This window comes from Rhinatrema bivittatum, chromosome 3 (assembly GCF_901001135.1).
Source record: "Rhinatrema bivittatum chromosome 3, aRhiBiv1.1, whole genome shotgun sequence".
Classification (NCBI taxonomy): Eukaryota; Metazoa; Chordata; class Amphibia; order Gymnophiona; family Rhinatrematidae; genus Rhinatrema; species Rhinatrema bivittatum.
The window spans coordinates 40,353,570-40,379,966 of NC_042617.1; the positions used below are offsets into that span (position 1 = coordinate 40,353,570).

At 48.7% G+C, this 26,397-nt stretch overlaps 1 protein-coding gene across 4 annotated transcripts in view; it reads left to right on the plus strand.

The window, feature by feature from the left end:
• The window catches only part of RAB3GAP2 (RAB3 GTPase activating non-catalytic protein subunit 2), a 279,134-nt gene that overhangs the window by 193,178 nt on the left and 59,559 nt on the right, over positions 1-26,397 (plus strand). For all 4 annotated transcript variants that reach the window (XM_029593170.1, XM_029593169.1, XM_029593168.1 and 1 more), the window contains one exon: positions 21,716-21,876. In XM_029593170.1, coding sequence (XP_029449030.1) covers positions 21,716-21,876 — 161 coding nt within the window. The remainder of the gene's footprint in view (positions 1-21,715; positions 21,877-26,397) is intronic.

The following is a 26,397-nucleotide window of genomic DNA, read 5'->3' on the forward strand; positions in this document are numbered from 1 at the left end:
TTCTAGAACTTTGACTTGCCTCACTGAGCATATCCAGCATGCCCTATACCATGTGTCCACGCAGGGTCCCTCTTCAGTCTTTCTTTTTCTGCAGAGCTGCAGTATCGCAGTTTGTGAGCCTTGCTCTTTTTTGCGTTTTTGGCCTTTTCTGGAAAACTTTTCCCTTTTCGCATAACAGAATTTTCTCTATGGTAGCTGCCTGTGTTTGATGCTGGGTCCCTCTCTGTCTTCCCCATAGCGTTCCTAGTTCCCTGTACGTACCAGGATCAGTCCAGGACACCTGGGTTGTGACTCCGCACCAGTAGATGGAGACAGACTAAAACTTGTGGGCGGAGCCATATATGCCCCTGTGCCAGTCACAGCCCCTCAGTCTTACTCTGTCTCCAGTAGATGGTGCAGGTCCGGTCACAGCTCCTCCCTGCCCTGATTCTGGTACTCCGTCAGGGTTGGTTTTCTTTTGGTTTAGGCCAGTTTAGGCTTTAGTGTCTTTTAATTGGAATTTTTGCCAAATTGTCGCTGACGTCCGTCTGCCCTACCTCCCGGGGGGGTTGAGAGGTCCTGAGGGGACTACCCCCCCCCCCCGGTTGAGGCCGCTGCTAGGGTCGAGGACCTGGCTTTTTCTAAGTAGCAGCGTCAGGGGTGACACCGGGGAGCCCGGTTCACTCACCCCTGCTGGACTAGGGCTCCAGGACCGCGGACAGCGACAGGCGTTTTGTTGTTTAAAAAAAAAAAAAAAAAAAAAAAGTTTGTCTTTTGTTTTGTGCCTGCTCTCTGTTCCTTGCGTCGCCGCTCTAGGGGGGGGCGCCGCTGACAGGGGGGAGGCCGTTTCGCGCGACTTTTATTATTTTTGATTTCCTTTGATGGCCGTCTTCGCGCCTTTTTCGCCGGCCTGCATCGCGGCTCCGCTTGCCGGGCCTGCGGCTCGGCGCACGCGCGCGTCTCTCTCGCGACGGCCTATGCGCTTCCGGTATCCCGGGCGATGAAGGTTCGTCCGGGGCGTCTCGGGGGGCTCGAGTACGGCCCGCGCGACCGCCGTCGAGCGGGGGGGGGGGGGGGGGGGCGCGATGGAAAGGCCCCAGGATTGTTTCCCGCTCAGCGCGGGAGTGGCGGCCATTTTAGCCACGGGCCGCGAAATGGCGCGGGAAGCGGCAGGGCCTGCGGCCTTGCCTCCCGCGCTGTCTCCTCAGCGGGGCCCGGCGGGGGGGAGTCCCTCGGGGGACCCGGGGTCCCCGGGGAGCCCAGCTGAGGCTGATTCTGTTTCCAGCTCGTTTTCTGAGGACTTTGCGTTTTTGCTGCGCAAAGTCCTGAAGTGTAAGAAAAGTAAGAGCAAGCGCGGCCGGAGGGAGTCCCGCAGGGCTCCACCGCCGAAGAAGTCCAACAGACCCTCGGGGATTACGGATGTGCCCCCGAGTGCTTCCAGGGGGAAACGGCCTCCGCGTGGCGTCCCACAGGAGGCGGACCCGGATTCCTCCACGGGGGTGGACACTGATTCCCCTGAAGAGCCCCTAAAGGGGCCGATGAGGTGGCAGGGGACGGATCCGCTCCATCCGGAGAAGGAAAGGCATCACAAGCAGCGGAGGGAGACGATCCCAAGGTGGTCTGGCTTTTCCGCAGGGAGGAACTGCCTCCCCTAATTCCGGCCATCCCCCAGGAACTGGGAATTGAAGCACCTCCGGTAGCGGTTCGGCAGGAGGCGCACATGGATCCGGTCCGGTTAGGCCTCACGGGCCCTGTAGTGGCTTTTTCCGTTTCATTTTTCTTCTACGGACATCCTATTCCGGGAATGGGACACCCCGGAATTGGGGCCGAAGGTCAGCAAAGCCATGGACAAGCTTTACCCGCTCCCGGAGGATGCGCTGGACCTTCTTAAGCTCCCCAAGGTGGATTCGGCGGTGTCTGCAGTAACAAAGAGATCCACTATTCCTGTCACGGGTGCGACAGCCCTCAGAGATCTTCAGGACAGGAAGCTGGAAGTGCAGCTTACGAAGATTTTCGAGGTTTCCGCGCTGGGTATTCGAGCGGCCATATGTACGAATTTCGCTATGAGAGCTAGCTTGCGCTGGGCCCAAGTTCTCCAGGCCAATGCGGATCTTACTGCTGGCGAGGCAGCGCAGGCGGATAGGTTGGAAGCAGCAATAGCATATGGCGCAGATGCGCTCCACGATCTGCTACGTACCTCGGCGAGATCCATGGTGGCTGCGGTTTCGGCGCGCAGACTCCTGTGGCTACGCAACTGGGCAGCAGACGGCTCCTCCAAGGCTCCCCTCGGGGCACTACCGTTCAAAGGCAAGTTGCTGTTTGGCAAAGAGTTGGATGACTTGATGGTTTCCCTGGGGGAAAACAGGGTTTTTTAGGCTGCCCGAGGATAGATCCAGGGCGCGGTCTTCTTTTCGGCTAGGTCCCGCTTTCGGGGTCCCAGGAAGTCGCGCCCTCAAAGGTCGTCCGGGCATGCATATAGGTCTGCTTCCTCCCGTACTTCGCAGTGGCAGCAACGGTCCTTTCGGGGAAAGCGTTTCGGGAGGCAAGGAGGTCCCCTTGCGATTACGGGGCCCATGTCGTCACAATGAAGAGTGGTCGGCCCATCTCCCGCCGCAGCCCCTGCACTCCGTTCCCAACGTCGGGGCGCGGTTGATGTCCTTTTCGGGAGATGGGCCGATGTGACGTCGGACCAGTGGGTCCTCAGCATGATAAGACACGGCTACGCGTTAGATTTTGTTCGCACTCCGGCGGACAAGTTTCTTGTCTCACCCTGCAAGGCCCCCGAGAAGAGGTGCTAGGCACCATCCGACGCTTAGAAGCTTGGGAGCCATTTCCCCCGTCCCGGTCAGCCAGCACGGCAGGGGCCGTTACTCCATTTACTTCATCGTCCCAAAGAAAGACGGCTCGTACAGACCAATCCTGGATCTCAAGGGGGTAAACCGATGCCTGCGCGTTCCGCACTTCAAAATGGAGACGATTCGGTCGGTCATCGCCGCGGTAAGGCCCGGCGAGTTCCTGGCTTCCCTGGATCTCACGGAGGCGTATCTTCACATAGGCATTCAGCCGGCGTTCCAAAGCTTCCTCAGGTTCTGCATTCTGGGACGGCATTACCAGTTTCGGGCGCTCCCGTTTCGGCTCGCAACGGCTCCCCATACATTCACGAAGGTGATGGTGGTGGTGGCAGCGCAGTTGCGCCGGGAAGGTCTCCTGGTCCATCCTTATCTGGACGATTGGCTGATTCGGGCGAAGTCTGAGAATCAGTGTCGGTTGGCAGTGGACAGGGTTCTCCATCTCCTGCAGTCCCTAGGATGGGTGGTCAACTTCAGCAAAAGTCATCTGGCACCCACGCAGACCTTGGAATATCTAGGAGCGATGTTCGACACGAAGCAAGGCAAGGTGTTCCTGTCACACGACCGGGTATGCAAACTGCAGTCTCAGGTACGGCGTTTACTGTCGACCGCTGGTACGGTCCTTGGATCTATGGCTCCCACGCTGGCGCTGGTCCCCTGGGCGTTTGCTCACCTGCGACCATTACAGGCTTCGTTGCTGGCCCGCTGGAAGCCGGTCTCGGAGGACTTCTGCCTACCGCTTCCTCTAGCGGGACACGCGAGGTCCAGCCTGCTGTGGTGGCTGGATTCTAGTCATCTGTCTTCGGGAGTCTCCCTTCTGGTACCCGGCTGGACAGTGGTCACCATGGACGCCAGCCTCTCCGGCTGGGGGGTGGTCTGCCTAGGGAGTTCGGTCCAGGGCAAATGGTCAGTGTCGCAAGCCCAATGGTCTATCAATCGCCTAGAGACCAGAGTGGTCCGTCTGGCTTTACAACGCTTCCTGCCCTTGCTGCGAGGAAAGGCAGTCCGGGTGTTGTCGGACAATGCGACCACCGTGGCTTACATTAACCGCCAGGGCGGGACAAGGAGCCCCCAGGTGGCGGAGGAAGCTCAACGCTTGATGGCCTGGTCGGAGCTGCATCTCAGCAACATAGCAGCATCTCACATTGCGGGAGTCGACAACGTTCAGGCGGCTCATTTGCGACACGTGGGGGGGTGCCCCACATGGACCTGATGGCCACGTGGCACAATGCGAAGGCTCCGCGACTTTACAGCTGACGTCGAGGACGGGGGGCAGAAGGCGTCGATGCGTTGGTGCTTCCCTGACGGACGTGTTGCTCTACGTGTTTCCCCCGTGGCCGATGATCGGCAAGATTCTTCGGCGCATAGAGTTGCACCCGGCCAACGTGATCTTGGTGGCACCGGAGTGGTCGCGCCGGCCGTGGTTCGCAGACCTGGTCCAGCTGGATGTAACGGCGCCCCTTCGGCTCCAAGGAATGGCGGGCCTACTCCGCCAGGGCCCCGTCTGTTTGGAGGATGCGGATCACTTCTGTCTCGCGGCATGATGCGGTGGTGGCTACGGTGCTGCGTTCCAGGAAACAGTCGACTTTTCTGGCTTCTGTCCGTGTCTGGGTGGTCTTTGAGGAATGGTGCGTGCAGCGTGGGGTGGACCCCACTTCGGCTTCAGTTTCCGACACTCTGGCGTTCCTCCAGGCAGGGCTGGCCAAGGGTCTAGCGTGCAGTTCCCTACGGGTTCAGGTAGCAGCGCTTGGTTGTTTGCGAGGTAAGGTCCGGGGTGCGTACCTGGCGTTTCATCCGGATGTTTCTCGTTTCCTTCGGGGGGGGCTAAGCTTCTTCGCCCTCCATTACGGCTCCCTTGTCCGGCTTGGAACCTCAATTGGGTTCTCTCCGCTCTCTGTGCGGCACCGTTTGAGCCCTTGAAACGCGTAACGCTTAAGGATCTCACTTTAAAAACGGCGTTCTTGGTGGCAATTGCTTCGGCGCGGCGTGTCTCCGAGCTACAGGCCCTGTCCTGTAGGGAACCTTTCTTGCGTATTTCTGATACCGGTGTTTCTCTGCGGACGGTTCCTTCCTTCTTCCGAAAGTTGTGTCGTCTTTTCATGTGAATCAATCGGTGGAGCTGCCCGTTTCGCGGGTGGGGCGTCCTCGGTTCCGGAAGCAAGGGACTTACGGAAGCTAGACGTGCGGAGAGCCCTCCTTCGGTATCTGGAGGTCACTAATCCGTTTCGGATCACGGATCATCCGTTTGTCCTGTTCTCTGGTCCAAAGAATGGGGCCGCAGCGTCTCGCGCTACGATCGGCCGTTGGATCAAAGAGGCCATTGGCGCGGCCTACTTGATGCGTGGAAAGCCACTTCCCGTGGGCCTGAGGGCTCACTCGACTCGTTCTCAAGCAACGTCTTGGGCGGAAGCTTCGCAGGTGTCGCCTCAAGAGATTTGCAGGGCGGCTACCTGGAAATCGTGGCATACCTTTATCAGGCATTACAGGTTGGATGGCAGGGCTACCGATCCCGGGGGTTTTGGAGAGAGGATTCTCCGAGCGGGACTCTCTGCTTCCCACCCTCAGTAGGTTTGCTCTGGTACATCCCAGGTGTCCTGGACTGATCCTGGTACGAACAGGGAAAGGAAAATTAGTTTCTTACCTGATAATTTTCGTTCCTGTAGTACCAAGGATCAGTCCAGGATCCCGCCCGCAGTGCTGCGCTGAAGTAATGGAGAGTCCGCTCATGGTTTTAAATTAATCTGTTCCGCTTGTTCGCTCTCTCGTTTGGGGAGTCTATTTCCAGTAGGGGTGTTCTTCCCCGTTTTATGGTTAAATAGCTAGTTTGGTTCTCTGGTTATGTTCTACTTTGACATTCCGTATGACTGAGGGGCTGTGACTGGCACAGGGGCATATATGGCTCCGCCCACAAGTTTTAGTCTGTCTCCATCTACTGGTGCGGAGTCACAACCCAGGTGTCCTGGACTGATCCTTGGTACTACAGGAACGAAAATTATCAGGTAAGAAACTAATTTTCCTTTAAGGGTTTTTGATGACTATTGGCAAATTTCCTTTTGTGGTTGATTCTCCGCAGTAGCTGTGCTTCAGTGCCCACCAACCATCGACACCTGTCGCCAGTGATTTTGATTTTGCCTTCTGTTCATTTCATCCCATCATAGCCGTGTCTGAGTTTAAGCAATGCCCTTGGTGCCCAAAGACCATGTCCATCATTGATCCTCATGATGAATGTTTCCTCTGCCTGGAGGCATCGTATAACGGCCAGGGTTGCTGCAGATGTGCCCAGATGACCCCAAAAAGTTGTCGCCTTCGACTCGACAAGATGGAGTGCCTCTTCGTGTTGAAGTCCGAGCCATCTGCATCAGCATCAAAGGACCACGGAGCTGCGCCGATGAACACCGAGACATCGACACTGGCAGGACCGTCTGTTCCATCATTCCCGTTGGCTGTTAGGCATGCCGGAAACCAATCATCATTGGGCTCCTCCAAGCTGAGGACATCGGGTTCCTCATCATCAGCCTCGGCACCAGGGAAAGACCATATTGAACACAGAGGGAAGCCGAAGAAGAATTGGCATTGGTCTCTATTGATGCATAGTTCCTGGCACGGGAATGCATCAGCTCATGCTATGATGCCCCCGAAGTGACCCTGTGGTGAGGTGTGCCAGTCCTTCATCAGTGTTGGAGGTCTGCGATGGTCTCCATTGGCCCAGGTGCAAGGAACTGATCGTCCTCTTGGTTCTGAAGAAGATCTGGTCTCCCCTCCTTCCTCCCAGTTGGTGTTGGCATCGGCAATGTTTGAGAAGGAGCTCAAGAAGTGAGTACAACTGGCAGTCGAACAGGCAATGCAGGACATCGGTTCCATGGTACCAGCTTTACTGCACCAGAGCTGTACCATCCGTCTTGGAGCCGCTGTTGGAGAAACTCCATATACTCATTGATTACTGACCTGGCACAGACACCAACACTCTTTACTGTTGGTGTCTGTGCCTGTTGGGCACTGCAGCATCCACCTGCCGATATAGTGGTCATGTCCGGATCCTCAGAGGAGGAAGCTTCGCTTAGGCCAGCTGAGACGGCGAGGCCTGTAACCTCCCATCCAGCCCTGCCAGTGCCTGCACCACTGGACAAAGTTCGAGCACCCAGGGCTCCATCCCCTGTCAGTGTCAGTGAGGATGAGAGCCCCTATGACCCCTAGGAGGATGACGCTACAGAGTCCTCCACCAATGGCTCTGAGGGTCTTCCCTTAGATGTGGAAACACCCCCTCATGGTGCCTCCTGTGATCAAGAAGGCTGACTGGGTTTACCTTGTCCAGAAGGCTTCTGGGTTTGATAAATTGATAGCTTCCCCACCAATCAGTAGTTAAATATGCTCTCAAGAGAGCCAAGCGATCTCAGATCCATTTCTCAGCACCCCTGGGGAAGGAGCACAGAGCGATGGAGACTCTTGGGAGAGAGGATTTTCAGTGAGCCATGCTCATTGCCAGCATAGCTTCCTACCATCTCTACATGAGCCAGTGCTCACAAGACATCTGAAAGCAGGTGTAGGAGGTGACTAAGCAGTTGCCTCAGCAGCAGCAGGACACCCTCATGTTGCTGGTGTATAAGGGCCTGGAGTGCAGAAAACGCAAGGTCCAAGCGACCTACAATGTTTTTGAAATGGCATCAAAGGTCTCTGCAGTGGGTATCAGCACCTGATGGAATGGCAGGGCTGCGGGCCTCGGATCTCTGACCAGAAGTATAGGTGCTGTGTACTGATGTGGTGTGTACCAGAGAGAATCTCTTCAGAGATAGGGCGAAGGATGCAGTGGCCCAGCTCCAGGACCAGCATGAAACCCTCCAACAATTCTCCACCAGCACTCCAGACCCCTTCTCCTCTGCTATGAGGTCAGCGAGATCAGGGCAGAAAAAGTCTTTCTTTTGCTAGAGGAAGAACTATCCTCTATCCCCTTGCTCCCTTCAGCAGCATCAGAGCTTCTGTGGCCGTCCCAGGCATCATGGACCTGCCAAGGGCCAGCCGGTACCTCAGTCAATTCCATGACTGGGTCACAGGGAGCATTATCCAGTTCTCCCAGGACAAGCAGGAAGGTAGTCCTCACAGATGGGTGACATCATCAGATGGAGCCCTGTCACGGAACACTTTTTTCAAAGTTTCTAGAACTCTGACTGGCACACTGAGCATGCCCAGCGTGCTACTAACCCTGTGGCCACAAGGGGGTCCCCCTTCAGTCTCTCTCTTTTTCCACGCAGCAGTTGCCTCACGGTTACTGGAGCTCTGTGAGAGTTATTTTCTCACACTTTCCTTCACGGAAATTTTTGAAGTTTATCTTCGACTCCTTCCCAGTCCTGGGGTCCCCCATCGCGCACAGACTCCTCCAACAATAAGTAAGTCTGTTCCGCGTTTTACTGTGGTCTGTTCCTGGTGGTCTGCCTTCGGTGACCAGCCACCGACCACATGCCCCCCTTTTTTCGAACATGGCGACCGGTTTTCGGAAGTGCCCGCGGACAATGTCCATAACGGACCTGCACGATATTTGTGTCCTTGCCTCGGGCCTTCCCACGATGTCCTTCAGCGTCCAAGTTGCATCCAGATGACCCCCAAAGACCGTCATGCTCGACTGCCGAAGATGGAGCATTTGTTTGGATCCAAGCTCTCTGCTCCATTGACCCCGGTGCAGGGTGTGCCGAGTCGAGGGGGTCCATCTTCCTCTGACCCCTCTCCATCGTTGCTCCGTCAAGAGGACCAAGGAGTGGGAGACCGCCCATCCCCGGCATCGACCCACTGCAAGGCCTCCGTGTCGGTGCCCGAGAAGGACCGGGCCGAGCATCGTGGAAAACCGCCACCGGCACTGACGTGCATCGCCGTCCAGTGGCGCCACAGGAGCAGTATTGGCCTCAGCCGAACCACCTCCAAAGAGGGCCCGGAGAGAGGAGCCCCCATCCTCCTCTGGACCCAGGACCCCGAGGGGTTCCCCACCGACATTGGTGCCGGGCACTGAGCCTCCACGGACTCCCATGGAAGCTCCGGTGACGCCTAGCCTGCCTTTGCCAGTTTTGTCAGGGAGATGTCTGAGACTATTCCATTCAAACTTCTAACAGAGGAGGATGCTAGACACAAAATGTTGGAGGTCATACAGTTTGTTGATGCCCCAAAAGAGAGGTTATGGCAATCCCGGTGCACGAGGTTCTCCTCGACCTCTTGCACCGCCATTGGGAACACCCAGGTACGGGGCCTCCAGTCAACAAGAAGACCAATGCAGTCTGCCTTGTACAGCAAACCTTGGGGTTTCAAAAGAGCCAATTACCCCAGCAATCTGTGGTTGTGGAATCAGCCCAGAAGAAAATTAAAAGGACCTGTCCTCACTCCTCTGCCCCTCCTTGAAAGGACCAGAAGACTTTGGACGCCTTAGGCCGCAGGGTGTTCCAAGGGTCTATGTTAATTGCTTGCATAGCAGCGTACCAACTTTACATGACCCAATACAGTAGGAATCTCTGGAAACATGTCTGGGAATTCTCAGAGATCCTGCCACAGCAGTTCCAGGAGGGCTTGGTCTCCATCCTCCAGAAAGGATTGGAAGCTGGAAAACACGAGGTCAGAGCAGCCTCTGACTCTTGAGACAGCATCCAAAGTCTCTGCAGCTGGGCCTGGCTCAAGGCCTCGAACCTACACCCAGAGGTGCAGGACAAATTGGCTGATCTCCCCTGTACAGGAGAAAACCTGTTTGGGGACAAGATTTAGGACGCAGTGGCCCAGCTCAACTATCCACTACCACCTTGGATGCCCCTTCCGCAGCCTGTAGGGGCCCACGTAGGGACACCAGGAAACAATTTTACAGGCCACGGATGTATTACCCTCCTTCATCTCAGAGAGCCCAGCCTCATCAACAGAGGGCTCCTAGAGTGCAGCCAGCTCCCCCAAGCTGTACCTGCAGTGGGTTTTTGACTCACATCCAGAAGGCAGCAGCAACCCCCTCCCCCCTTGACCACACCACCCAATTCACTGGTAGGAGGCCACCTGTGATACTTTGCAGTCAATTGGCACCCAATCACCACCGACCAATGGGTATTGTCCATCATCACCCATGGTTACCACCTAAATTTCCTTACTGTGCCCCCAGACTTCCCGCCTGCCCAGACGTGGAGCCTGAGCGATAACACAGCACTTCTCGAGTCAGAACTCTCGGCCCTTCTGCAAGCCAAAGCCGTAGAACCGGTTCCCAAGGCTCAGCGGGAAGGGGGTTCTACTCCCGCTATTTTCTTATCCCAAAGAAGACCGGCAGCCTCTGTCCTATCCTCGATCTTCGGGCCTTAAACAGGTTCCTCTGCAAGGAGCGGTTCAGAATGGTGTCCTTGGGCACCATGCTCCTGCTTCTACAACAAGGGGGATTGGCTCTGTTCTCTGGATCTACAAGATGCATACGCCCATATCACGATCTTTCCTCCCCATCGCAAATATCTGCGATTTGTAGTGGGACACCGGCACTTCCAGTACAGAGTACTGCCATTTGGCCTTGCCTCAGCGCCCCAAGGGCTCACCAACTGCTTGGCAGTTGTAGCAGCATTGTTCCGCCGCAGGGGCGTCCATGTCTTCCCGTATCTGGACGATTGGCTCCTCAAAAGCCCGTCCAGAGAAGGAGCCCTCCATTCCCTCCACCTGACCATACGACTTCTCCAGTCACTGGGTTTTCTGGTAAATTACCCGAAATCCCACTTGACTCCGTCCCACCAACTTTCCTTCATCGGAGCAGACCTAGACACCACCGTGTCCAAGGCATTCCTCCCCAGCGAACACATAACCACACTATCCAACTTTGCCAGCTTCATCCACCGCCAGCTGACAGCCTCCGCTTGCCTGCTCCTCATGTTGTTAGATTATACAATCAACTCAGAGGGACTAGGCGCAATATCATGCCCAAATTTTATTATTCACATACTTTTTAATTATGTTTATTTGTTTGTTTATTTATTTAAAAACTTTTCTATACCGTCACTAAGTTAGGTACCATCGTAACGGTTCACTATAAGGCACAAATATTAATATTGGAAAAGATTATGAATTCTATCATTATACATGTGCCAAGACTTTACAGTAACAAAGTAGTAATAAAAAAAACAAACTCATAATTGGATGTGTTATGCTATGTCCGTTTATTTTGAGCGGGAATAAAAGAGAAACTATGTCATCTTATTCTAGATATTTGAGATTAATGATTAAAATAGAATATGTACCCGTGTTGATTTGGGTAGTGTGTTTAGGGTGTACTGCCAATTGCTTTTCTTTTTCCCCAGTGTTCTACTCTCCTTTCTCTTTGTTGTATGCCTGTTTGAATAACCATGTTTTTAAATGTTTTCTGAAGGTTTTGATGTCTCTTTGTAAGCGGATCTCAACGGACATGGAGTTCCATAGCATAGGACCTGCTAAGGAGAACGCTCTTTCCCTTACTTGGGTTAGTTTGGCTGTTTTGATTGAGGGGATGGACAGTAAGGCTTTATTAGCTGATCTCAGGTTTCTGTTAGGGACATGTACATGGAGGGCTGTATTCAGCCAATCAGCATTTTCATTATGTATTAGCTTATGTATTGTACAAAGGGTTTTATACTGTATTCTTTGCTCAATGGGTAGCCAGTGTGATTCCATCAGGGTTTCCGTGATGTGGTCTCTTTTACTTTTACCAGTCAGAATTCTAGCGGCCGTGTTCTGCATTATTTGGAGTGGTCTAATTGTTGTGTATGGTAAACCAAGTAGGAGGGCATTACAGTAATCTGTGCTTGTGAAAACAAGAGCTTGTAACACTGAACGGAAGTTACTTGTTGTCAGTAGAGGTTTTAGTCTTCTGAGGGTCATGAGTTTGGTGTATCCTTCCCTTACTTTTAATGATATGTGTTGTTTTAGGTTCAGTTCTGTGTCAATTATTACTCCGAGGTTTCTCACTTTCTCAGTTAGTTTAATTTTTTGGTTGTTTTTGAGTGTGATAGGGTTTTGGATGATTTCAATGTTTTTGCGTTCCAAGAGTAGGAATTCTGTTTTCTCTATGTTAATCACTAGTTCCATCTGGTTCAGTAATTGTTTGATGATATCCAGATACATATTAGCTATGTTCAGGGTCTTTTCGATTGTATCATCAATGGGTAAGATTATTTGGATATCATCAGCGTAAATGTAGTGTGAGATGTTTAGACCAGCTAGAAGGTGACAAAGTGGTAGTAGGTATATGTTGAATAGGGTGGCCGATAAAGCTGATCCCTGTGGGACTCCAGTTTGAAGTTTTATTTTATTTGACATTATCTCTTTTATCTGCACTTGTTAGTATCTGTTGTCTAGGTATGATTGGAACCATTTGATTGTTTTATTACCTAAGCCTATTTCTTCTAATCTATTTAGTAGGATGTTATGATTTACAGTATCAAATGCTGCTGATAGGTCAAGCATCATTAGGATGTACCGCTTGTTTGGCAAACATGTTACATAGTTCCCACTATGTGACCACCCCCCCCCCCCCCCCCAATCAGTATCTAAAACCACCATCAGACATGCATTACCCTACACTTATATACCACTCATACCTCTTAAAATCAAACCACATATCTCTTCTCCTCTATACAACATCAGAGAAAAATTCCCCACATAACATATAATTCCATCTGTAATTACATAGTTGTTCCCCTCATATACCATCCCATCTGTAATTACATAAGGGGAGCAATTAACCGACCAGCTTCAACTATCCTTCGCTTGATGGACGCATGAGTCCAACTTACAAAGGGGGGCTTCCCTTCCAACCACCGGCTGCTCAGGTGACCTTGACTATGGACACCTCCAGCCTAGGCTGGGGAGCCTATGTCAACGACCTACAAACGCAAGGGGTGTGGTCCAGGGCTGAAGCGGCCTGCCAGATCAATTTCTTGGAACTCCGGGCAATGTGGTATGCCCTCTATGCATTCCAGGATTGCCTGTCCAACAAGGTCATTTTAATCCAGACGGACAACCAGGTAGCCATGTAGTACCTGAACAAGCAGGGGGGCAAGGGCTCTTATCTGCTCTGCCAAGAGGCGACGCAGATTTGGGTCTGGGCTCTGTCGCATTCCATGCTACTGCGAGCCACCTACCTGGCGGGTACAAAGAATGTGATAGCGGACCGCATCTGCCAGACATTCCAGCCCCACAAGTGGTCCCTAGATCCCTCTGTCACGAGCAGGATCTTCCACCGGTGGGGTCAGCCGCACATCGATCTCTTTGCGTCCTACCACAACCGCAAAGTGGACCAATTCTGCTCCCTACACATGGACCGAAGGACACCAGCTGTGATACCTTCACCCACTTCTGGAGTGCGGGCCTGCTATATGCATACTCTCCGAATTCCGCTCATAAGCAAGACTTGTGAAGCTACAACAGGACCGAGGCTCAATGATTCTCATAACCCCATACTGGCCACATCAAGTCTGGTTTCCCATACTCTGCGACCTCTATGTCCAAGAGCCCATTTGCCTGGGCATGGCGCCCAACCTCATCACATAGGATCAGGGCAGATTGCACCATCCGATCCTCCAGTCCCTGTCCCTAACAGCCTGGAAGTTGAAAGGTTAGTTCTATGATCCCTCAACCTTTCTACTAATGTCTCACAGGTCCTAGTAGCTTCACGAAAGCCTTCTACAGGGAAGTCTTATCGGTCGAAGTGGAGGAGATTCTCCTCTTGATGCACGCAAGAAGGTCTTGATTCCTTCTCTTGCCCCACGCCGAGGCTCCTGGACGACCTCTGGCATTTCTCTGAGTCTGGTCTGCAAACTACCTCCAACTGGGTGCACCTGAGTGCCATTGCGGCTTACCATCGAGGGGTAAGGGATGCTCTGTTAATGACACAATCCCTGGTACGGCGCTTTATGAAAAGCTTACTACAGCTAAAGCCTCCACTACGTCCCCCTGTTATTTATTTATTTATTTATTTAGAAACTTTTATATACCGACAACCGTTTGCACATCGTATCGGTTCACAGATAACTAAAAACTTTAGGCATTGCCTTTACATGGAACACTAAACTATGAACTAGGGAACAGCAAACATCTAACAGCTCATAAATAGTATTTACAAGGGAGGAGACAGAAAAAAGATTAACTGCAGCATGGGAACTAGGAAGGCAAGCGGGGTAAAAATGGGAGGATATGTAACTTCGGTAACTGGCAAGGTAAGGTTGGATAGTTTACAAATTATTATACAAAAGTTAGGTTGCAATAGCGTTAAGATCAGAGGGCAAGTAACGTTGTGGCCTGGGACCTCAACGTTGTGCTGGCATGGCTCATGCGGCCTTTGTTCGAACCCCTGTGCTCCTGCGAGTTCAAGCACCTCACCTGGAAGGTCCTCTTCCTGGTGGCGATTACATCCGTTCGAAGAGTCAGTGAGTTGCAGACCCTGGTGACCTATCCGCCATACACAAGGTTCCTCTACAAACAGGGTGGTACTGCGCACACACCCTAAGTTCCTGCCAAAAGTAATGACTGACTTCCACCTGAATCAGTCCATTGTACTGCCCACCTTTTTCCCAAGACCACACTCTCATCCCGGTGAGCGGGCTCTGCATTCCTTGGACTCTAAGTGTGTGCTCGCTTTTTATTTAGACCGCAACACAGCCCACAGGCAATCTACTCAACTCTTCATCTCCTTTGATAAGAATAGACTTGGGGTTGCGGTGGGCAAGCAGACTCTGTCTTAACTGGTGGACTGTATTGCTTTCTGCTACCAGCAAGCAGACCTTCCGCACAAGGGACAAGTAAAAGTGCACTCAGTAAGAACCATGGCGACGTCAGTAGCACACTTCCAATCAGTGCCTATTGCTGACATCTGCACGGCCGCGACGTGGAGCTCCCTCCACACCTTCGCAGCCCATTACTGTCTGGACAAGAATGGTCGACAAGACAGCTTCTTTGGCCAGTCTGTCCTACGTAATTTGTTTCCAGTGTAAGAACCCTTGCAACAGAAAGGACAGACAGCAAATAACCCTCAGATGCCCTTGCTCGGCATTGGGGCAAAGGTCTTCTGTACGCATATCCTCAGAATCCCTTAGCGAAGACTCTCTTGAAGCTTCGTGAGGACAAGGGAACTATGATCCTCATAGCCGCTTAATGGCCAAGACAAGTCTGGTTTCCACTCCTGCAGGATTTGTCCATTCGGAGGCCGATCAGTCTGGGGACTTCCCCAGATCTCATCACACAAGTTTGAGGCATGTTGGGACATCCCAAACTCCAGGCCCTGTTGCTCAGAGCCTAGATGTTGAGAGATTAGTTTTGCGGCTACTCGATCTTTCAGAAGATGTGTCTTAGGTCCTGGTAACTTCTAGAAAGCCTTCCGCTAGAAGGTCCTATGGACTGAAGTAGAGGAGTTTTTCCATGTGGTGTGAGCAGAAGGCCCTAGATCCGTTCTCCTGTCCCACACAAAAACTGCTTGATTACCTTCTATGCTTATTGGAAACTGGTTTGAAAACCACCTCTGGTAGAGTTCATCTGAGTGCAATTGGAGCATACCACCATGGTGTAAATGGCATGCCCACCTTTGTACAGCCTATAGTTGTATATTTCATGTGGGGCTTGCTTCAGTTGAAGCCTCGCCTAAGCTCTCCTGCTGTGTCTTGGAACTGCAACATAGTGTTAGGTCAGCTGATGAAAGCTCCTTTTGAACTACTGCGCACTTGTGACTTGAAGTACCTGACCTGGAAACTCATATTTTTGAGGCGGTCACCTCAGAACCCAGGGTCAGCGAGCGCCGGGCCTTAGTGACTTATCCATCTTACACTAAGTTTTATCATGAAAGGGTAGTGTGCCTAAGGTGGTGACAGATTTCCATCTTAACCAGTCCATCATCTTGCCAACATTCTGTCCCAGGCCCCATTCACACCTAGGTAAATGAGCCCTGCACTATTTGGACCTCAAGCGAGACTTAGCCTTCTGTCTGAAGCAGACGGAAGCCCATAGACAGTCCACCCGACTTTTTGTTTCTTTTGATAGAAATAGGTTACATAGAAACATAGAAACATAGAAATGACGGCAGAAGAAGACCAAATGGCCCATCTAGTCTGCCCAGCAAGCTTCACACATATTTTCTCTCATACTTATCTGTTTCTCTTAGCTCTTGGTTCTATTTCCCTTCCACCCCCACCTTTAATGTAGAGAGCAGTGATGGAGCTGCATCCAAGTGAAATATCTAGCTTGATTCGTTAGGGGTAGTAGCCGCCGCAATAAGCAAGCTGCACCCATGCTTATTTGTTTTACCCAGACTATGTTATTAGCCCTTATTGGTTGTTTTTCTTCTCCCCTGCCATTGAAGCAGGGAGCTATGCTGGATATGCGTGACGTATAAGTCTTCTCCCATGCCGTTGAAGCAGAGAGCCATGCTGGATGTGCATCGAAAGTGAAGTATCAGGCACATTTGGTTTGGGGTAGTAACCGCCGTAACAAGCCAGCTACTCCCCGCTTTGTGAGTGCGAACCCTCTTTTCTTCTCCCCTGCCGTTGAAGCAGAGAGCTCTGCTGGATGTGTGAAGTATCAGTTTTTCTTCTCCCCTGCCGTTGAATCAGAGAACTTTGCTGTATATGCATTGAAAGTGAAGTATCAGGCTTATTTGATTTGGGGTAGTAACCGCCGTAACAAGCCAGCTACTCCCCTCTTTGTGAGTGTGAATCCTTTTTTCCACATTTCCTCTTGCTGTTGAAGCTTAGAGCGATGTTGGAGTCACCGTAAGCCTGTGTATATTTATTTAATAAGGGTATTGACTCCAGGCAGTAGCCATCATTCTGGCGAGTCACCCACTCTTCATTGGCAGCCTCTTGACTTTATGGATCCACAGTGTTTATCCCACGCCCCTTTGAAGTCCTTCACAGTTCTGGTCTTCACCACATCCTCCGGAAGGGCATTCCAGGCATCCACCACCCTCTCCGTGAAGAAATACTTCCTGACATTGGTTCTGAATCTTCCTCCCTGGAGCTTCAAATCGTGACCCCTGGTTCTGCTGATTTTTTTCCTTCGGAAAAGGTTTGTCGTTGTCTTTTGATCATTGCTATTGCCAAACAGACACTATTAAATTGGCTAGCAGATTGCATCTCCTTCTGTTATGCCCAGGCAGGACTGCATTTTGGGGGTCATGTCAATGTTCATTCTTTCTGAGCCATTGCAGCATCAGTGGCCCACTTGCAGGCAGTTCCTGTGGAGGAGATCTGCAAAGCTGCAATGTAGTTTTCGCCACACATTCATTTCTCATTATTGCTTGGATAGGAATGGCCAACGCGACAGTAGGTTTGGCAAATCTGTCCTTCGGAATCTGTTTGAGGTGCAACTCTTTTCCGCCTGGGCCCATTGTTTGGGTTCAGGCTGTCGCCCAACAACACCATCATTGTTGTGCCCATTGGCACTTGGTTTAGTGTTTGTTGATCCCCTGGCTGTGCGGTTTTCCTAACCGATGGAGGGCCGACGCACTCGGACTTTCCTTGCTAACGCGATCCCCTAATTTAAATATTGCATGGTGCCCCTAGGGGGGTGCCTGGGGGTGCGTTAAAAAAAAAAAGCGGGCGCTGACTGTTCAGCGCCTGCTTTCTGCGCCAAAGTTTTGCATCGGCCCCTGACAGTTTTGAAATGCATGCTCACTCCCCTCTGAATAAGGCTGTCTAGGCGGGAGTTTTTACTTAATAGTTGTTTGTGGGAACTTACTGAATTCCTTTGTCAGTGGTAAAGCAAGTGCTACTTACCCCACCCTTTGAGGACCTTTGGCTGTCTCATTATCTAGTTTCTGAGCGTGCATTTTGTATCATAGAATGTGATGGCAGATTGACAGCAAGGTCCACCTTGTCTGCCCATTTTCCTTTCCTGTTGCAGACCCTATTAGATTGTTCTTAACCTTAAACTTTACCTCAGTATTCACCAGTGTTTCACGACCTTTTTTTTTTTTTTTTTTACCTCAGGGCACACCTAGATTAACAAAAATATTATATGACACACCAGCCTGGGGAAGGCAGGCAAGGTAAACATGGAGGGGTCAACAGCAGAGCTACAGAAGCACTGAAGCCCTGCCAGTCTTTTCCAAATTAAAAAAAAAAAAAAAAGAGGGAAGCAGACACACAGCGTCTTGTTCCCTCTATATACAAGCGAAGGAGAAGAGAGAAGTCACTATGATGCAGGCAGCTTGCTCGATTAGTTTTCTTGGCTGCCACATGCAGCTACCAGAGCTTCTCCACTGCTTGCTGCTCCCAGTGCTCTGAATGAGTTATATCCTGTGTCACTTAGCCTGGAGATAAGATAGAAGCAGGCAGCTCAGGAGAGGTGCTGTATGCACTGTGGGTGCCAAAGAAAGCAGGATCTGGCTATCCATGCCCTGCAGTACTGCCCATGAATTACCAACCTTTGGGGCTCATGCTGTAGCTAGGAAGAAGAGACATGCATGATTACACTTGTTCTCAGATAAGAACTCCTACATGGAGCAGTTGCTTAATGGTTAAAGCAGTGGGCTGGGAAACCAGGGTTCAAGCCCCACTGCTGCTTCTTGTGACCGTGGGCAAGTCATGTCACTTTCCATTGCCTCAGGTACAAACTTAAAGATGAATTTTCAAAAGTTGCACAGCCAAAAATTAGCAGTTATGTGTAGAAAATAGCATATACGCGAGTGTATGCTATTTTAGAAACCTCAGCATTCACGCATTAATCAGGGTTTGTGAGTAAATTTGCGAATGTAAAAAAAAAAAAAGGGGGGGGGGGAGGGCCAGCATTTATTCAAGTAAGTTGCTATTTTATAAGCAATTTACCCATGTAAGTTTGGCAGCTTACTCGCATATATTGATTCCTGCTCAATATCTGGAGTAAGTGAACAGAAACATCTTAAAAGTGAAATATTGACTGGGTGAAATGGGGGGTCTTCACAAGCTGCCGATGGACTGGGCAAACCGGTAGACTAATTGCTAAAACTGTTAATTTCATTGATGCGCGCATGTTAGAAAACCTCCCAACTTAAGTATGTAAAAGACGTCGTTTGACTGCAGGTACCGGCTCTATCCAGGTGATATTCACTTTTTTTGTCCCAGTAGAGGACAGCTGGGCTAAAACCTTTGAAAATGTTTCCATCTGCCATTCAAAACAGAAATCACGGTAGTTCAGAAATTTGTGAAATGCTTATGCCTGATTCCTTTGTTTTTGAAGGCCCTGTGATTCCGATAGAATCTTCAGATGAAGAGTTTAGGGGTTTTAATTGATTCTAATTTATCTGCACAGTCACAGATTAGAAATGAGGTGAGGTCAGGGTATTTTAAGCTTTGTTTAGTTAGGCATGTGAAGTCTCTATTATGTACCTTTTGTTTTTAGGTCGGTGCTTCAGGCACTGCTGTTACCTACGCTGGATTGCTGTAATGTGTTATTTGTTAGACTTTCTAAGAACTCATTACGTGCTGTTCAGTTTTTACAAAATTCTGCAGTGCGCCTGATTTCTAGTGTGGGAAGAAGAGTGGAGGAGTAGCCTAGTGGTTAGAGCAGTGGGCTACGAACCAGAGACCAGCGTTCAAATCCCACTATTGCTCCTTGTGACCTTGGGCAAGTCACTTTACCCTCCATTGCCTCAGGTACAAACTTACCCCGGGATTCATCATTCCACTATCAATATGCTATAAATATAAAGTATGTAGCCGGCTGCTTTGCGGTGGTGCGTTTTCACCTGCTACGGTTGCTGCTTGGCCCCACACTTTCGCCCCCATAGCGCCACAGGAAAAGGTGTTATTTCCCACGGTACTCCGACGATAATGTGGAAAACATGGCACGCAGCGCTGCCAGGTCAGAACTGCACCCAAACCCCGCCCACATTCCTCCCCTTCTCCTGATTTAAATTGTACCACCGCAGTGTGGCCGGTATCACATGCATTGGGGCCCTAAGGCGCGCTATAATGGCACATCGCAGTTTAAAGAATGACCCTGTTAATTGTAAGTCCTCTGGGGATAGGGAAATGCTTACAGTACCTGAGTGTAATCCGCTTTGAAGTACTGAAAAGTGCGAAAAACGGAATATAAAAATCTGAGACTGGAGAGAGATTTATTTATTTATTTGAAGGACCTGCACTATTACCAGTCGAGGAGAGAATTAAATATAAGCTAGCGCTGCTGATTCACAAACTGTTAAGAATTGACTCTCTACCTTGGGCTAACAAACTGCTCCATATTTACAACACGACGAGAGCTTTGAGATCTCTCATGAGGTTGCTAGACATTTCCTCAGGACACTTAGTAAGACTAGCTGAGTCTCGAGAGAAGTTATTTTCAGTAGCGGGCCCCATTTTTTGGAACTCCTTACCAAGAGAACTCTGACTGATTGAGTGTACCTTAACTACTAAGACTGAAGACTTATTTCAAACAAGCTTTCCCTGACTTTTAATGTTATCATAGATGGATGAAGTGGCTGCCAAGATTAGTTTCTTTTTTTATTTTAGTGATTAGTTTTATTATTTTAATAACTGATGTGATGTCTTATTGTTTTTAATGTTTTGTACTGTTTATTGTTTTATGTAACCATGGTTATGACTGTTTTATTGTAAGTCACACAGAGCATTGTATTTGTATGTATTAGAATGTATTAATCACTTGTACTAAGACCCTAAGCAATATACATAAAAACATGCATAATTCTGATCTTTTTGCCTACCTGTCTGTTTCTTCTGTTGTAATCATTTCTGATTTTGTCGGAAGCACCATGTTCTATTACTGTTCTAACAAAGATGTTTAAACTAAAAACATACATAATTAATACAATAACACAAAATTTAAAACATATTTAAATCACACTTATACAAAGACTATGACAATTACTATTAGTAAGAAAAATAGCCATCTTCATATAAATTTCACTAAATAAATAAAATAAGTTATGGGGATAAATGCGTCTAAAATATGCATCTTAAATGTACTCACATATCACTTTAAGATTAGATGCAAAAATACGCGAGTATACCAGTTGGACACACTTATCCTGCTAAATTCCTACTTATCCCAGCTACATAGTGGCTTTGTTGTACTTATCCAGATAAATTCCAATTTATCCAGCTAAGTAGCAGCAATCCCCTCTTTAGTTGGATAAGTTGTAAAACACTACATATCTGGCTAAGTCAGATAGCTGGCTAAGACTTGACTTAATGCTAATCATGCAGTTATCAGATTTAGCTGGATAAGTACTTTTTAGACTTATCTGACTTAGCCAGATAGGTAGCTTTTTAAGACTTACCACTAAAGAGCGGCTTGTTGCTGTTTTAGGTGGATAAGTATTTATCCAAATAAATGCCACTTTTTAGCCATATAACTTAGAATTTATCCAGATAAGCGCAGGAACGTATTCACGCCTTTTTTGCATGTACGCGCAAGTTCTTGGGTACATTTACATGTATTTTATAACCTATGTAGATCATATAAGCACAGGTTATAAAATATCAGAGCAGTTTTGTACATGCCTGTGTTTTAAAATTATCCTCCCTGATTGTAAGTCCTCTGGGAATAGGGAAATGCCTACAGTACCTGAATATCTGCTTTGAAATGCCAAAAGGCGGAATATAAATAAATAAATAAAAGCCACAGTTGGTGACCTTTGTTGCTGTGAGGTGCTAAGTAGTAGAGTCCAGTTGCTGGTCTGTGTCTGAGCATCAGGAGAGGTGACTTTTTTGTGGCACATTTGATCTGGTCTGAAGGCACCCCGGTGGGAAACACTAGTATACACCCTTATATTGACTAGCCATTCTGCTGCAGCCAGTGCAAACTGACCACGTTCATTCTTACAGATGCTGTATGTCCTGAATACATTTTGGTTTTCAGTACTTCAGTCTGTGTTGAACTGTAGGTACTGTGCTATTTTTACTATGTAAAGTAAGAGCTTGTTTCTTCTTTATCTGCAGTAGCTATAGATGAGTCATGGGATGTTCAGTCTGTTTCTCCTTGGTGGCAGCAGATGCGCACAGCTTGCGTTCAGTCAAAGAATAATGGAGCTGCCTGGTTATCTGCGCACATTGGGCACTCAGTAGCTGTGAATGTTGCCAACAAAATGGCTGAGAAAAAAGTAAGTGACATATATATCCCGCCACCTCTCCCAGAATAGCAGCAAAGCATATACTTGCTAAGGCTCAAACTTCTCCTGCAGAGTGAGAACTAGAGTTCAGTCAGCAGCAAGGGGCTTAACTTGTCTTGGGATTTTCCCTCATTGGGTTATCTTCATGAGATCTGCTGCTTGTTTTCCTAGTGGATTCCTGATGTACCTTCTCACTGCACATTATCAGAGTTATGGCTGTCTTGCCCTCCTCAACATCTTCTGACTGAACCTTTTTAGTCTTGAGGGTGCATGCCATCCATTCCAGACACTAAGGAAGTAGAATAAGTTTCTAATCTGGCATAGATGGAGAAGTATTTTAGAAAGGATGTTCTCAGGAATACAGGATTCTGAGTTTCTAAAAGCAAAGTAGTGAATCTCTTCCAAGGAGAGTTACAGTATACCCTACTTGTCCACTCAGTACTAAGAATCTTATATTATTGAGCACATGTATTTTGTACTGCTTAAAGTGTAATCCAGTGTGGAGAAAAGATGACCGAGGGAAGATATGATAGTGGTCTATAAAATAATGAGCAGAATGGAACTGGGGAACGCAAATCAGTTGTTTACTCTTTCAAAAAGTACAAAGACTAGGGGACACACAAGAAAGTTACAAGGTAATACATTAAGGCAAATAGGAGAAAATATTTTTTTACTCAATACATTATTAAACTGTAGAATTCATTACCAGAGGATATGGTGAAAGCTGTTAGTGTAGCAGGATTTTAAAAAGGTTTGGACAAGTTCCTGGAAGAAAAGTACATAAATCATTCTTAAGGTGGAATTGTGAAAAACCAGTGCATATCCCTGGATAAGCAACATGGAATCTATCATCCTTTTGGGATCCTGCCAGGTTCTTGTGACCAGGGCTTGATGGCCCCTTAGTCTGATCCTGTATGGCAAATCTTATGTTCTGTTGTCGCCTGATACAGTATGCAGAAAAGCCACAACTTTTTTCTGTAGCTAAAAAATAATAATGAAAGGTAGTAGGCTCTTGGAAAACAGCATCTTGCAAGAATTTATAAGAAAAGCTAAACTGTAGCGTAGAGTGAAAGACTGAAATTAATAAAACAGAAAACAGGCAACATGGCTTAATCTAGGGATATATTGGAAGATTTTGTTTTGTATCGCCTGTCCACTAAAATGTTAGTTATTTAGGGGTTAAATTTGAGTTATTTTTTAAGCTTCTGGCAAAAGAAAATATACTGGCTGGCAGGAAGAAGTGGTGGCCTGCACAATAAATGATTTTTTTAAAAAATGTAATAGCAAAGTACTGCTGTTAGGTTATTAACAATACACATTCAGTTGAAAACGGAGTAGTTGCAAGAAGTGAAACTGTGACAGCAAACCACCACTTTGTTGGGCTTGTTAAAAGCTCTTGTACATAGTACATTGTAGCAGGAAAGGACCGACACTAGATAACTCTTCTCTTGCTCAAGTCTCTCCTATAATGGGACCCCTTCGAGTGACATCTCTCTTGTGACCTGGCACCCAAGAACAATGCAGAAGGGGTCAGTAATACAATGATGTAAAATTTCTGTATTGTTTTCTTGCTTTCCCACACTGACTTTTGCGGAAAGAGCGCACATATCTATTACAGAGGCAGCCCAAACGTAACATCTGCAGGGAGCATTTAACTGGAAAATGCTGTCAACGTGCCCTGGACAACAGAATCCGAAAGGAAACATATTGCTGGCCAGCCAAGCGGCTCAAACCAGAAAACAATTGCTTCAGGCCACTGCTTAAATGCACCCCCTGCCGTGATTTGAAACTGTATTCCTCTAAAAGTGTCTTAGTCTAAAATAAAGCTCCTTGGTTTGGAACTTTTTATGGTTGCTCCTGGGATTTAACCATCAATTATTTTCTTTGTGTGCAGCACATTGTGATTTTGAAGTTGTAAGTCATTAAGTATTAATCACATTAAGATGAAATGTATATGTTGAGCATTCTGATGGATAACTAAATAAGATGTAGAAATGGTTAGCAGGCACACAAAGGTCTTGTATGCATGAGAAGGGCAATTTAGTAGTAGAAGCACTTGCAAAGTGAAGAAAAACATCACAAGGGTCTTGCCTTGCAAGGCTGAATAAAACTTTCTTTATTCTAACCAAAGGTTTACAAACATTAAAAGCAGTTTCCTCTGTGCTTAGGTAGGTCAATCCACAACACTGGGTTATACTCTCCTATCAGCAGTTGGAGACAGAGTAAAACTGACTTGCTGACGTCAGTGATTATATAGCCCTGCCCCGACATCAGCCTGCCACTATGCTCCATCTCCAGCAGATAGTAGACATGCAGCTTCCTTGTGAAGCTTGTTTGTAGTAAAAAAAAAACAAAAAAAAACCCCAACAACAAAAACAGAGAGAGATTATGATCAGAATTAAATGCAGAGCTTGAACTCCTGAGGGAAACCCTTGTTGGTCCCTCCCTCAATTGAGTATTTTAGGTCTGGAAGCCTAACCAGGCATAGGCTTAAAAAAAAAAAAGAGGAAGAGGGGAGTGCTCAGCGGTGAAAGCTTGTGCCCTCTCCCTCCATAGCCGGAGACCCAATCGTGCGCTCAGGCAGGAAGGGCTGAGCTCAGGTAAAAAAAAAAAAAAAAGAGGAGGGACGTTTAGGCTCCCCCTTTCTCCTTACTGGGTCTCTCTTACCCTCTGCATTTCCCTTTTCCCTCTCATTTCTCTGGGGAGTTAGTGGAGGAGACACAGGTTGGTGGGTTGAGCAACTTTTGTAGGTTCCACATCTCAGGCACGGTTCAGGCAATCGCATGGTTGTTTTCCTGTGAACTCAGGTGTGTGCTAGTATTTTCACCGTGCAGCTGTGTCTTGAATGGGCACACACGTGTGGCAGGTACTTGTGCGCATAAGGCTGCAGCCTAGATTTGAGCCCTTATTTTCTACGTTTTGCCCTTCTGGGACATCATTATCAATTTCAGGCCCTGTCCTTCGGGCTCACTACTACACCCAGAGCTTTCTCCAAGGTCGTGGTGATGGTAGCAGTGCCTCTGCGCAAGGAGACTTTCTGGTCCATCTGTTTCTGGATTACTAGCTAATTTGGGCCAAGAGTGCTGAAGAGAGTCATTTGGCATCTCGTAAGGTGATTTCTTTGCATCAGGAACTAGGTTGGGTGGTAAATTTAGCCAAGAGCAGTTTACAGCCATTTCAGACCTTAGAGTACTCGGCATGCAATTCAGTATGCACCAGGGCAGAGTGTTTCTGCCGGAAAGTCGCGTTCGGAAATGAGTTGCTTAAGTACAGATCTTGAGATGGACTATTCGCCCGACGGTGTGGTCTTATCTACAGGTGCTCGGATCTATAGCAGCCACTTTGGAAGTACTTCCCTTGGCAAGGGTGCACATGAGGACCCTTCAGCATGCATTGCTTTCCCGGTGGAATCCACAGTCTCAGGAATACACTGTGAGACTCCACTTGCCATTGGAGGCGCGCGTTCAGCTGCAGTGGTGGTTACAAACAGATCATCTCAGGAAGGAGGTACCCTTGGAAACACCAGACTGGTTCATGCTCTTGCCAGATGCGAGCCTTCTGGGTTGGGGAGGCTTGCTGTCAAGTTAGTGGTGCAAAGTTGGTGGAATGCCGAGGAACGGCACTGGACCATCAATCGTTTGGATACATGTGTAGTTTAACTGGCATGCTTGAGGTTTGCCAAGTAACTGGAAGCTTGAGAAGTAAGGATAATGTTGGCAATGCCATGATGATGGTCTATATCAATCATCATGGTAGAACCAGAAGCCAACAGTGTTGGTGGAAATAGATGTGCTCATGGTGTGGGCAGAGCAGCATCTTCAGAACATATCCACCTCCCACATTGCCGGGAAGGATAATGTACGAGCTGAATTCCTCAGTTGCATGTCTTGGACCCAGGAGAGTGGGAGCTGGTGAACAAGGCTTTTGAACTTATAGTGGAATGTTAGGGTCAGCCATGCCCGAACTTGATGGCGAGTTCTAACAACGCAAAGGTACCACAGTTTTTCAGTCACAGAAGAAATCTGAGCGCACTGGGAATCGATGCTCTCATCCAGGTGTGGCTGTGGAACAGGGTGTTATATGCCTTTCCACCTTGGCCGATCGGAAGATTGCGAGTCAGACCAAGACTGTACTTCTGCTGGTGCCAGATTGGACCCAGATGCCATGGTAGGCTGATCTTCTGCAGTTATGGTGGACAATCCTCTCATACTGCCACTCAGGAAGGATCTCTTGCATCAGAAGACTGCATGACAATCTGGGTCAGTTTTGTCTTACGTTTGGCCCTTGAGAGGGCTCGGTTGCTGAAACATAGTTATGCCTTGGCAGTGATTTTCACTTTGCTTCGAGCCAGGAAGTTTTCTACATCTCTAGTTTATACTAGGGTTTGGAGTGTGTTCGAGAGCTGGTGTGGCATAAGAGGTTCTCACCCTCTTAAATTTGAAATTCCCCTGATATTGTTTTTTTTGCAGGAAGATTTGGTTAAACACTCTGAAGGTGCAGGTAGCAGCTCTC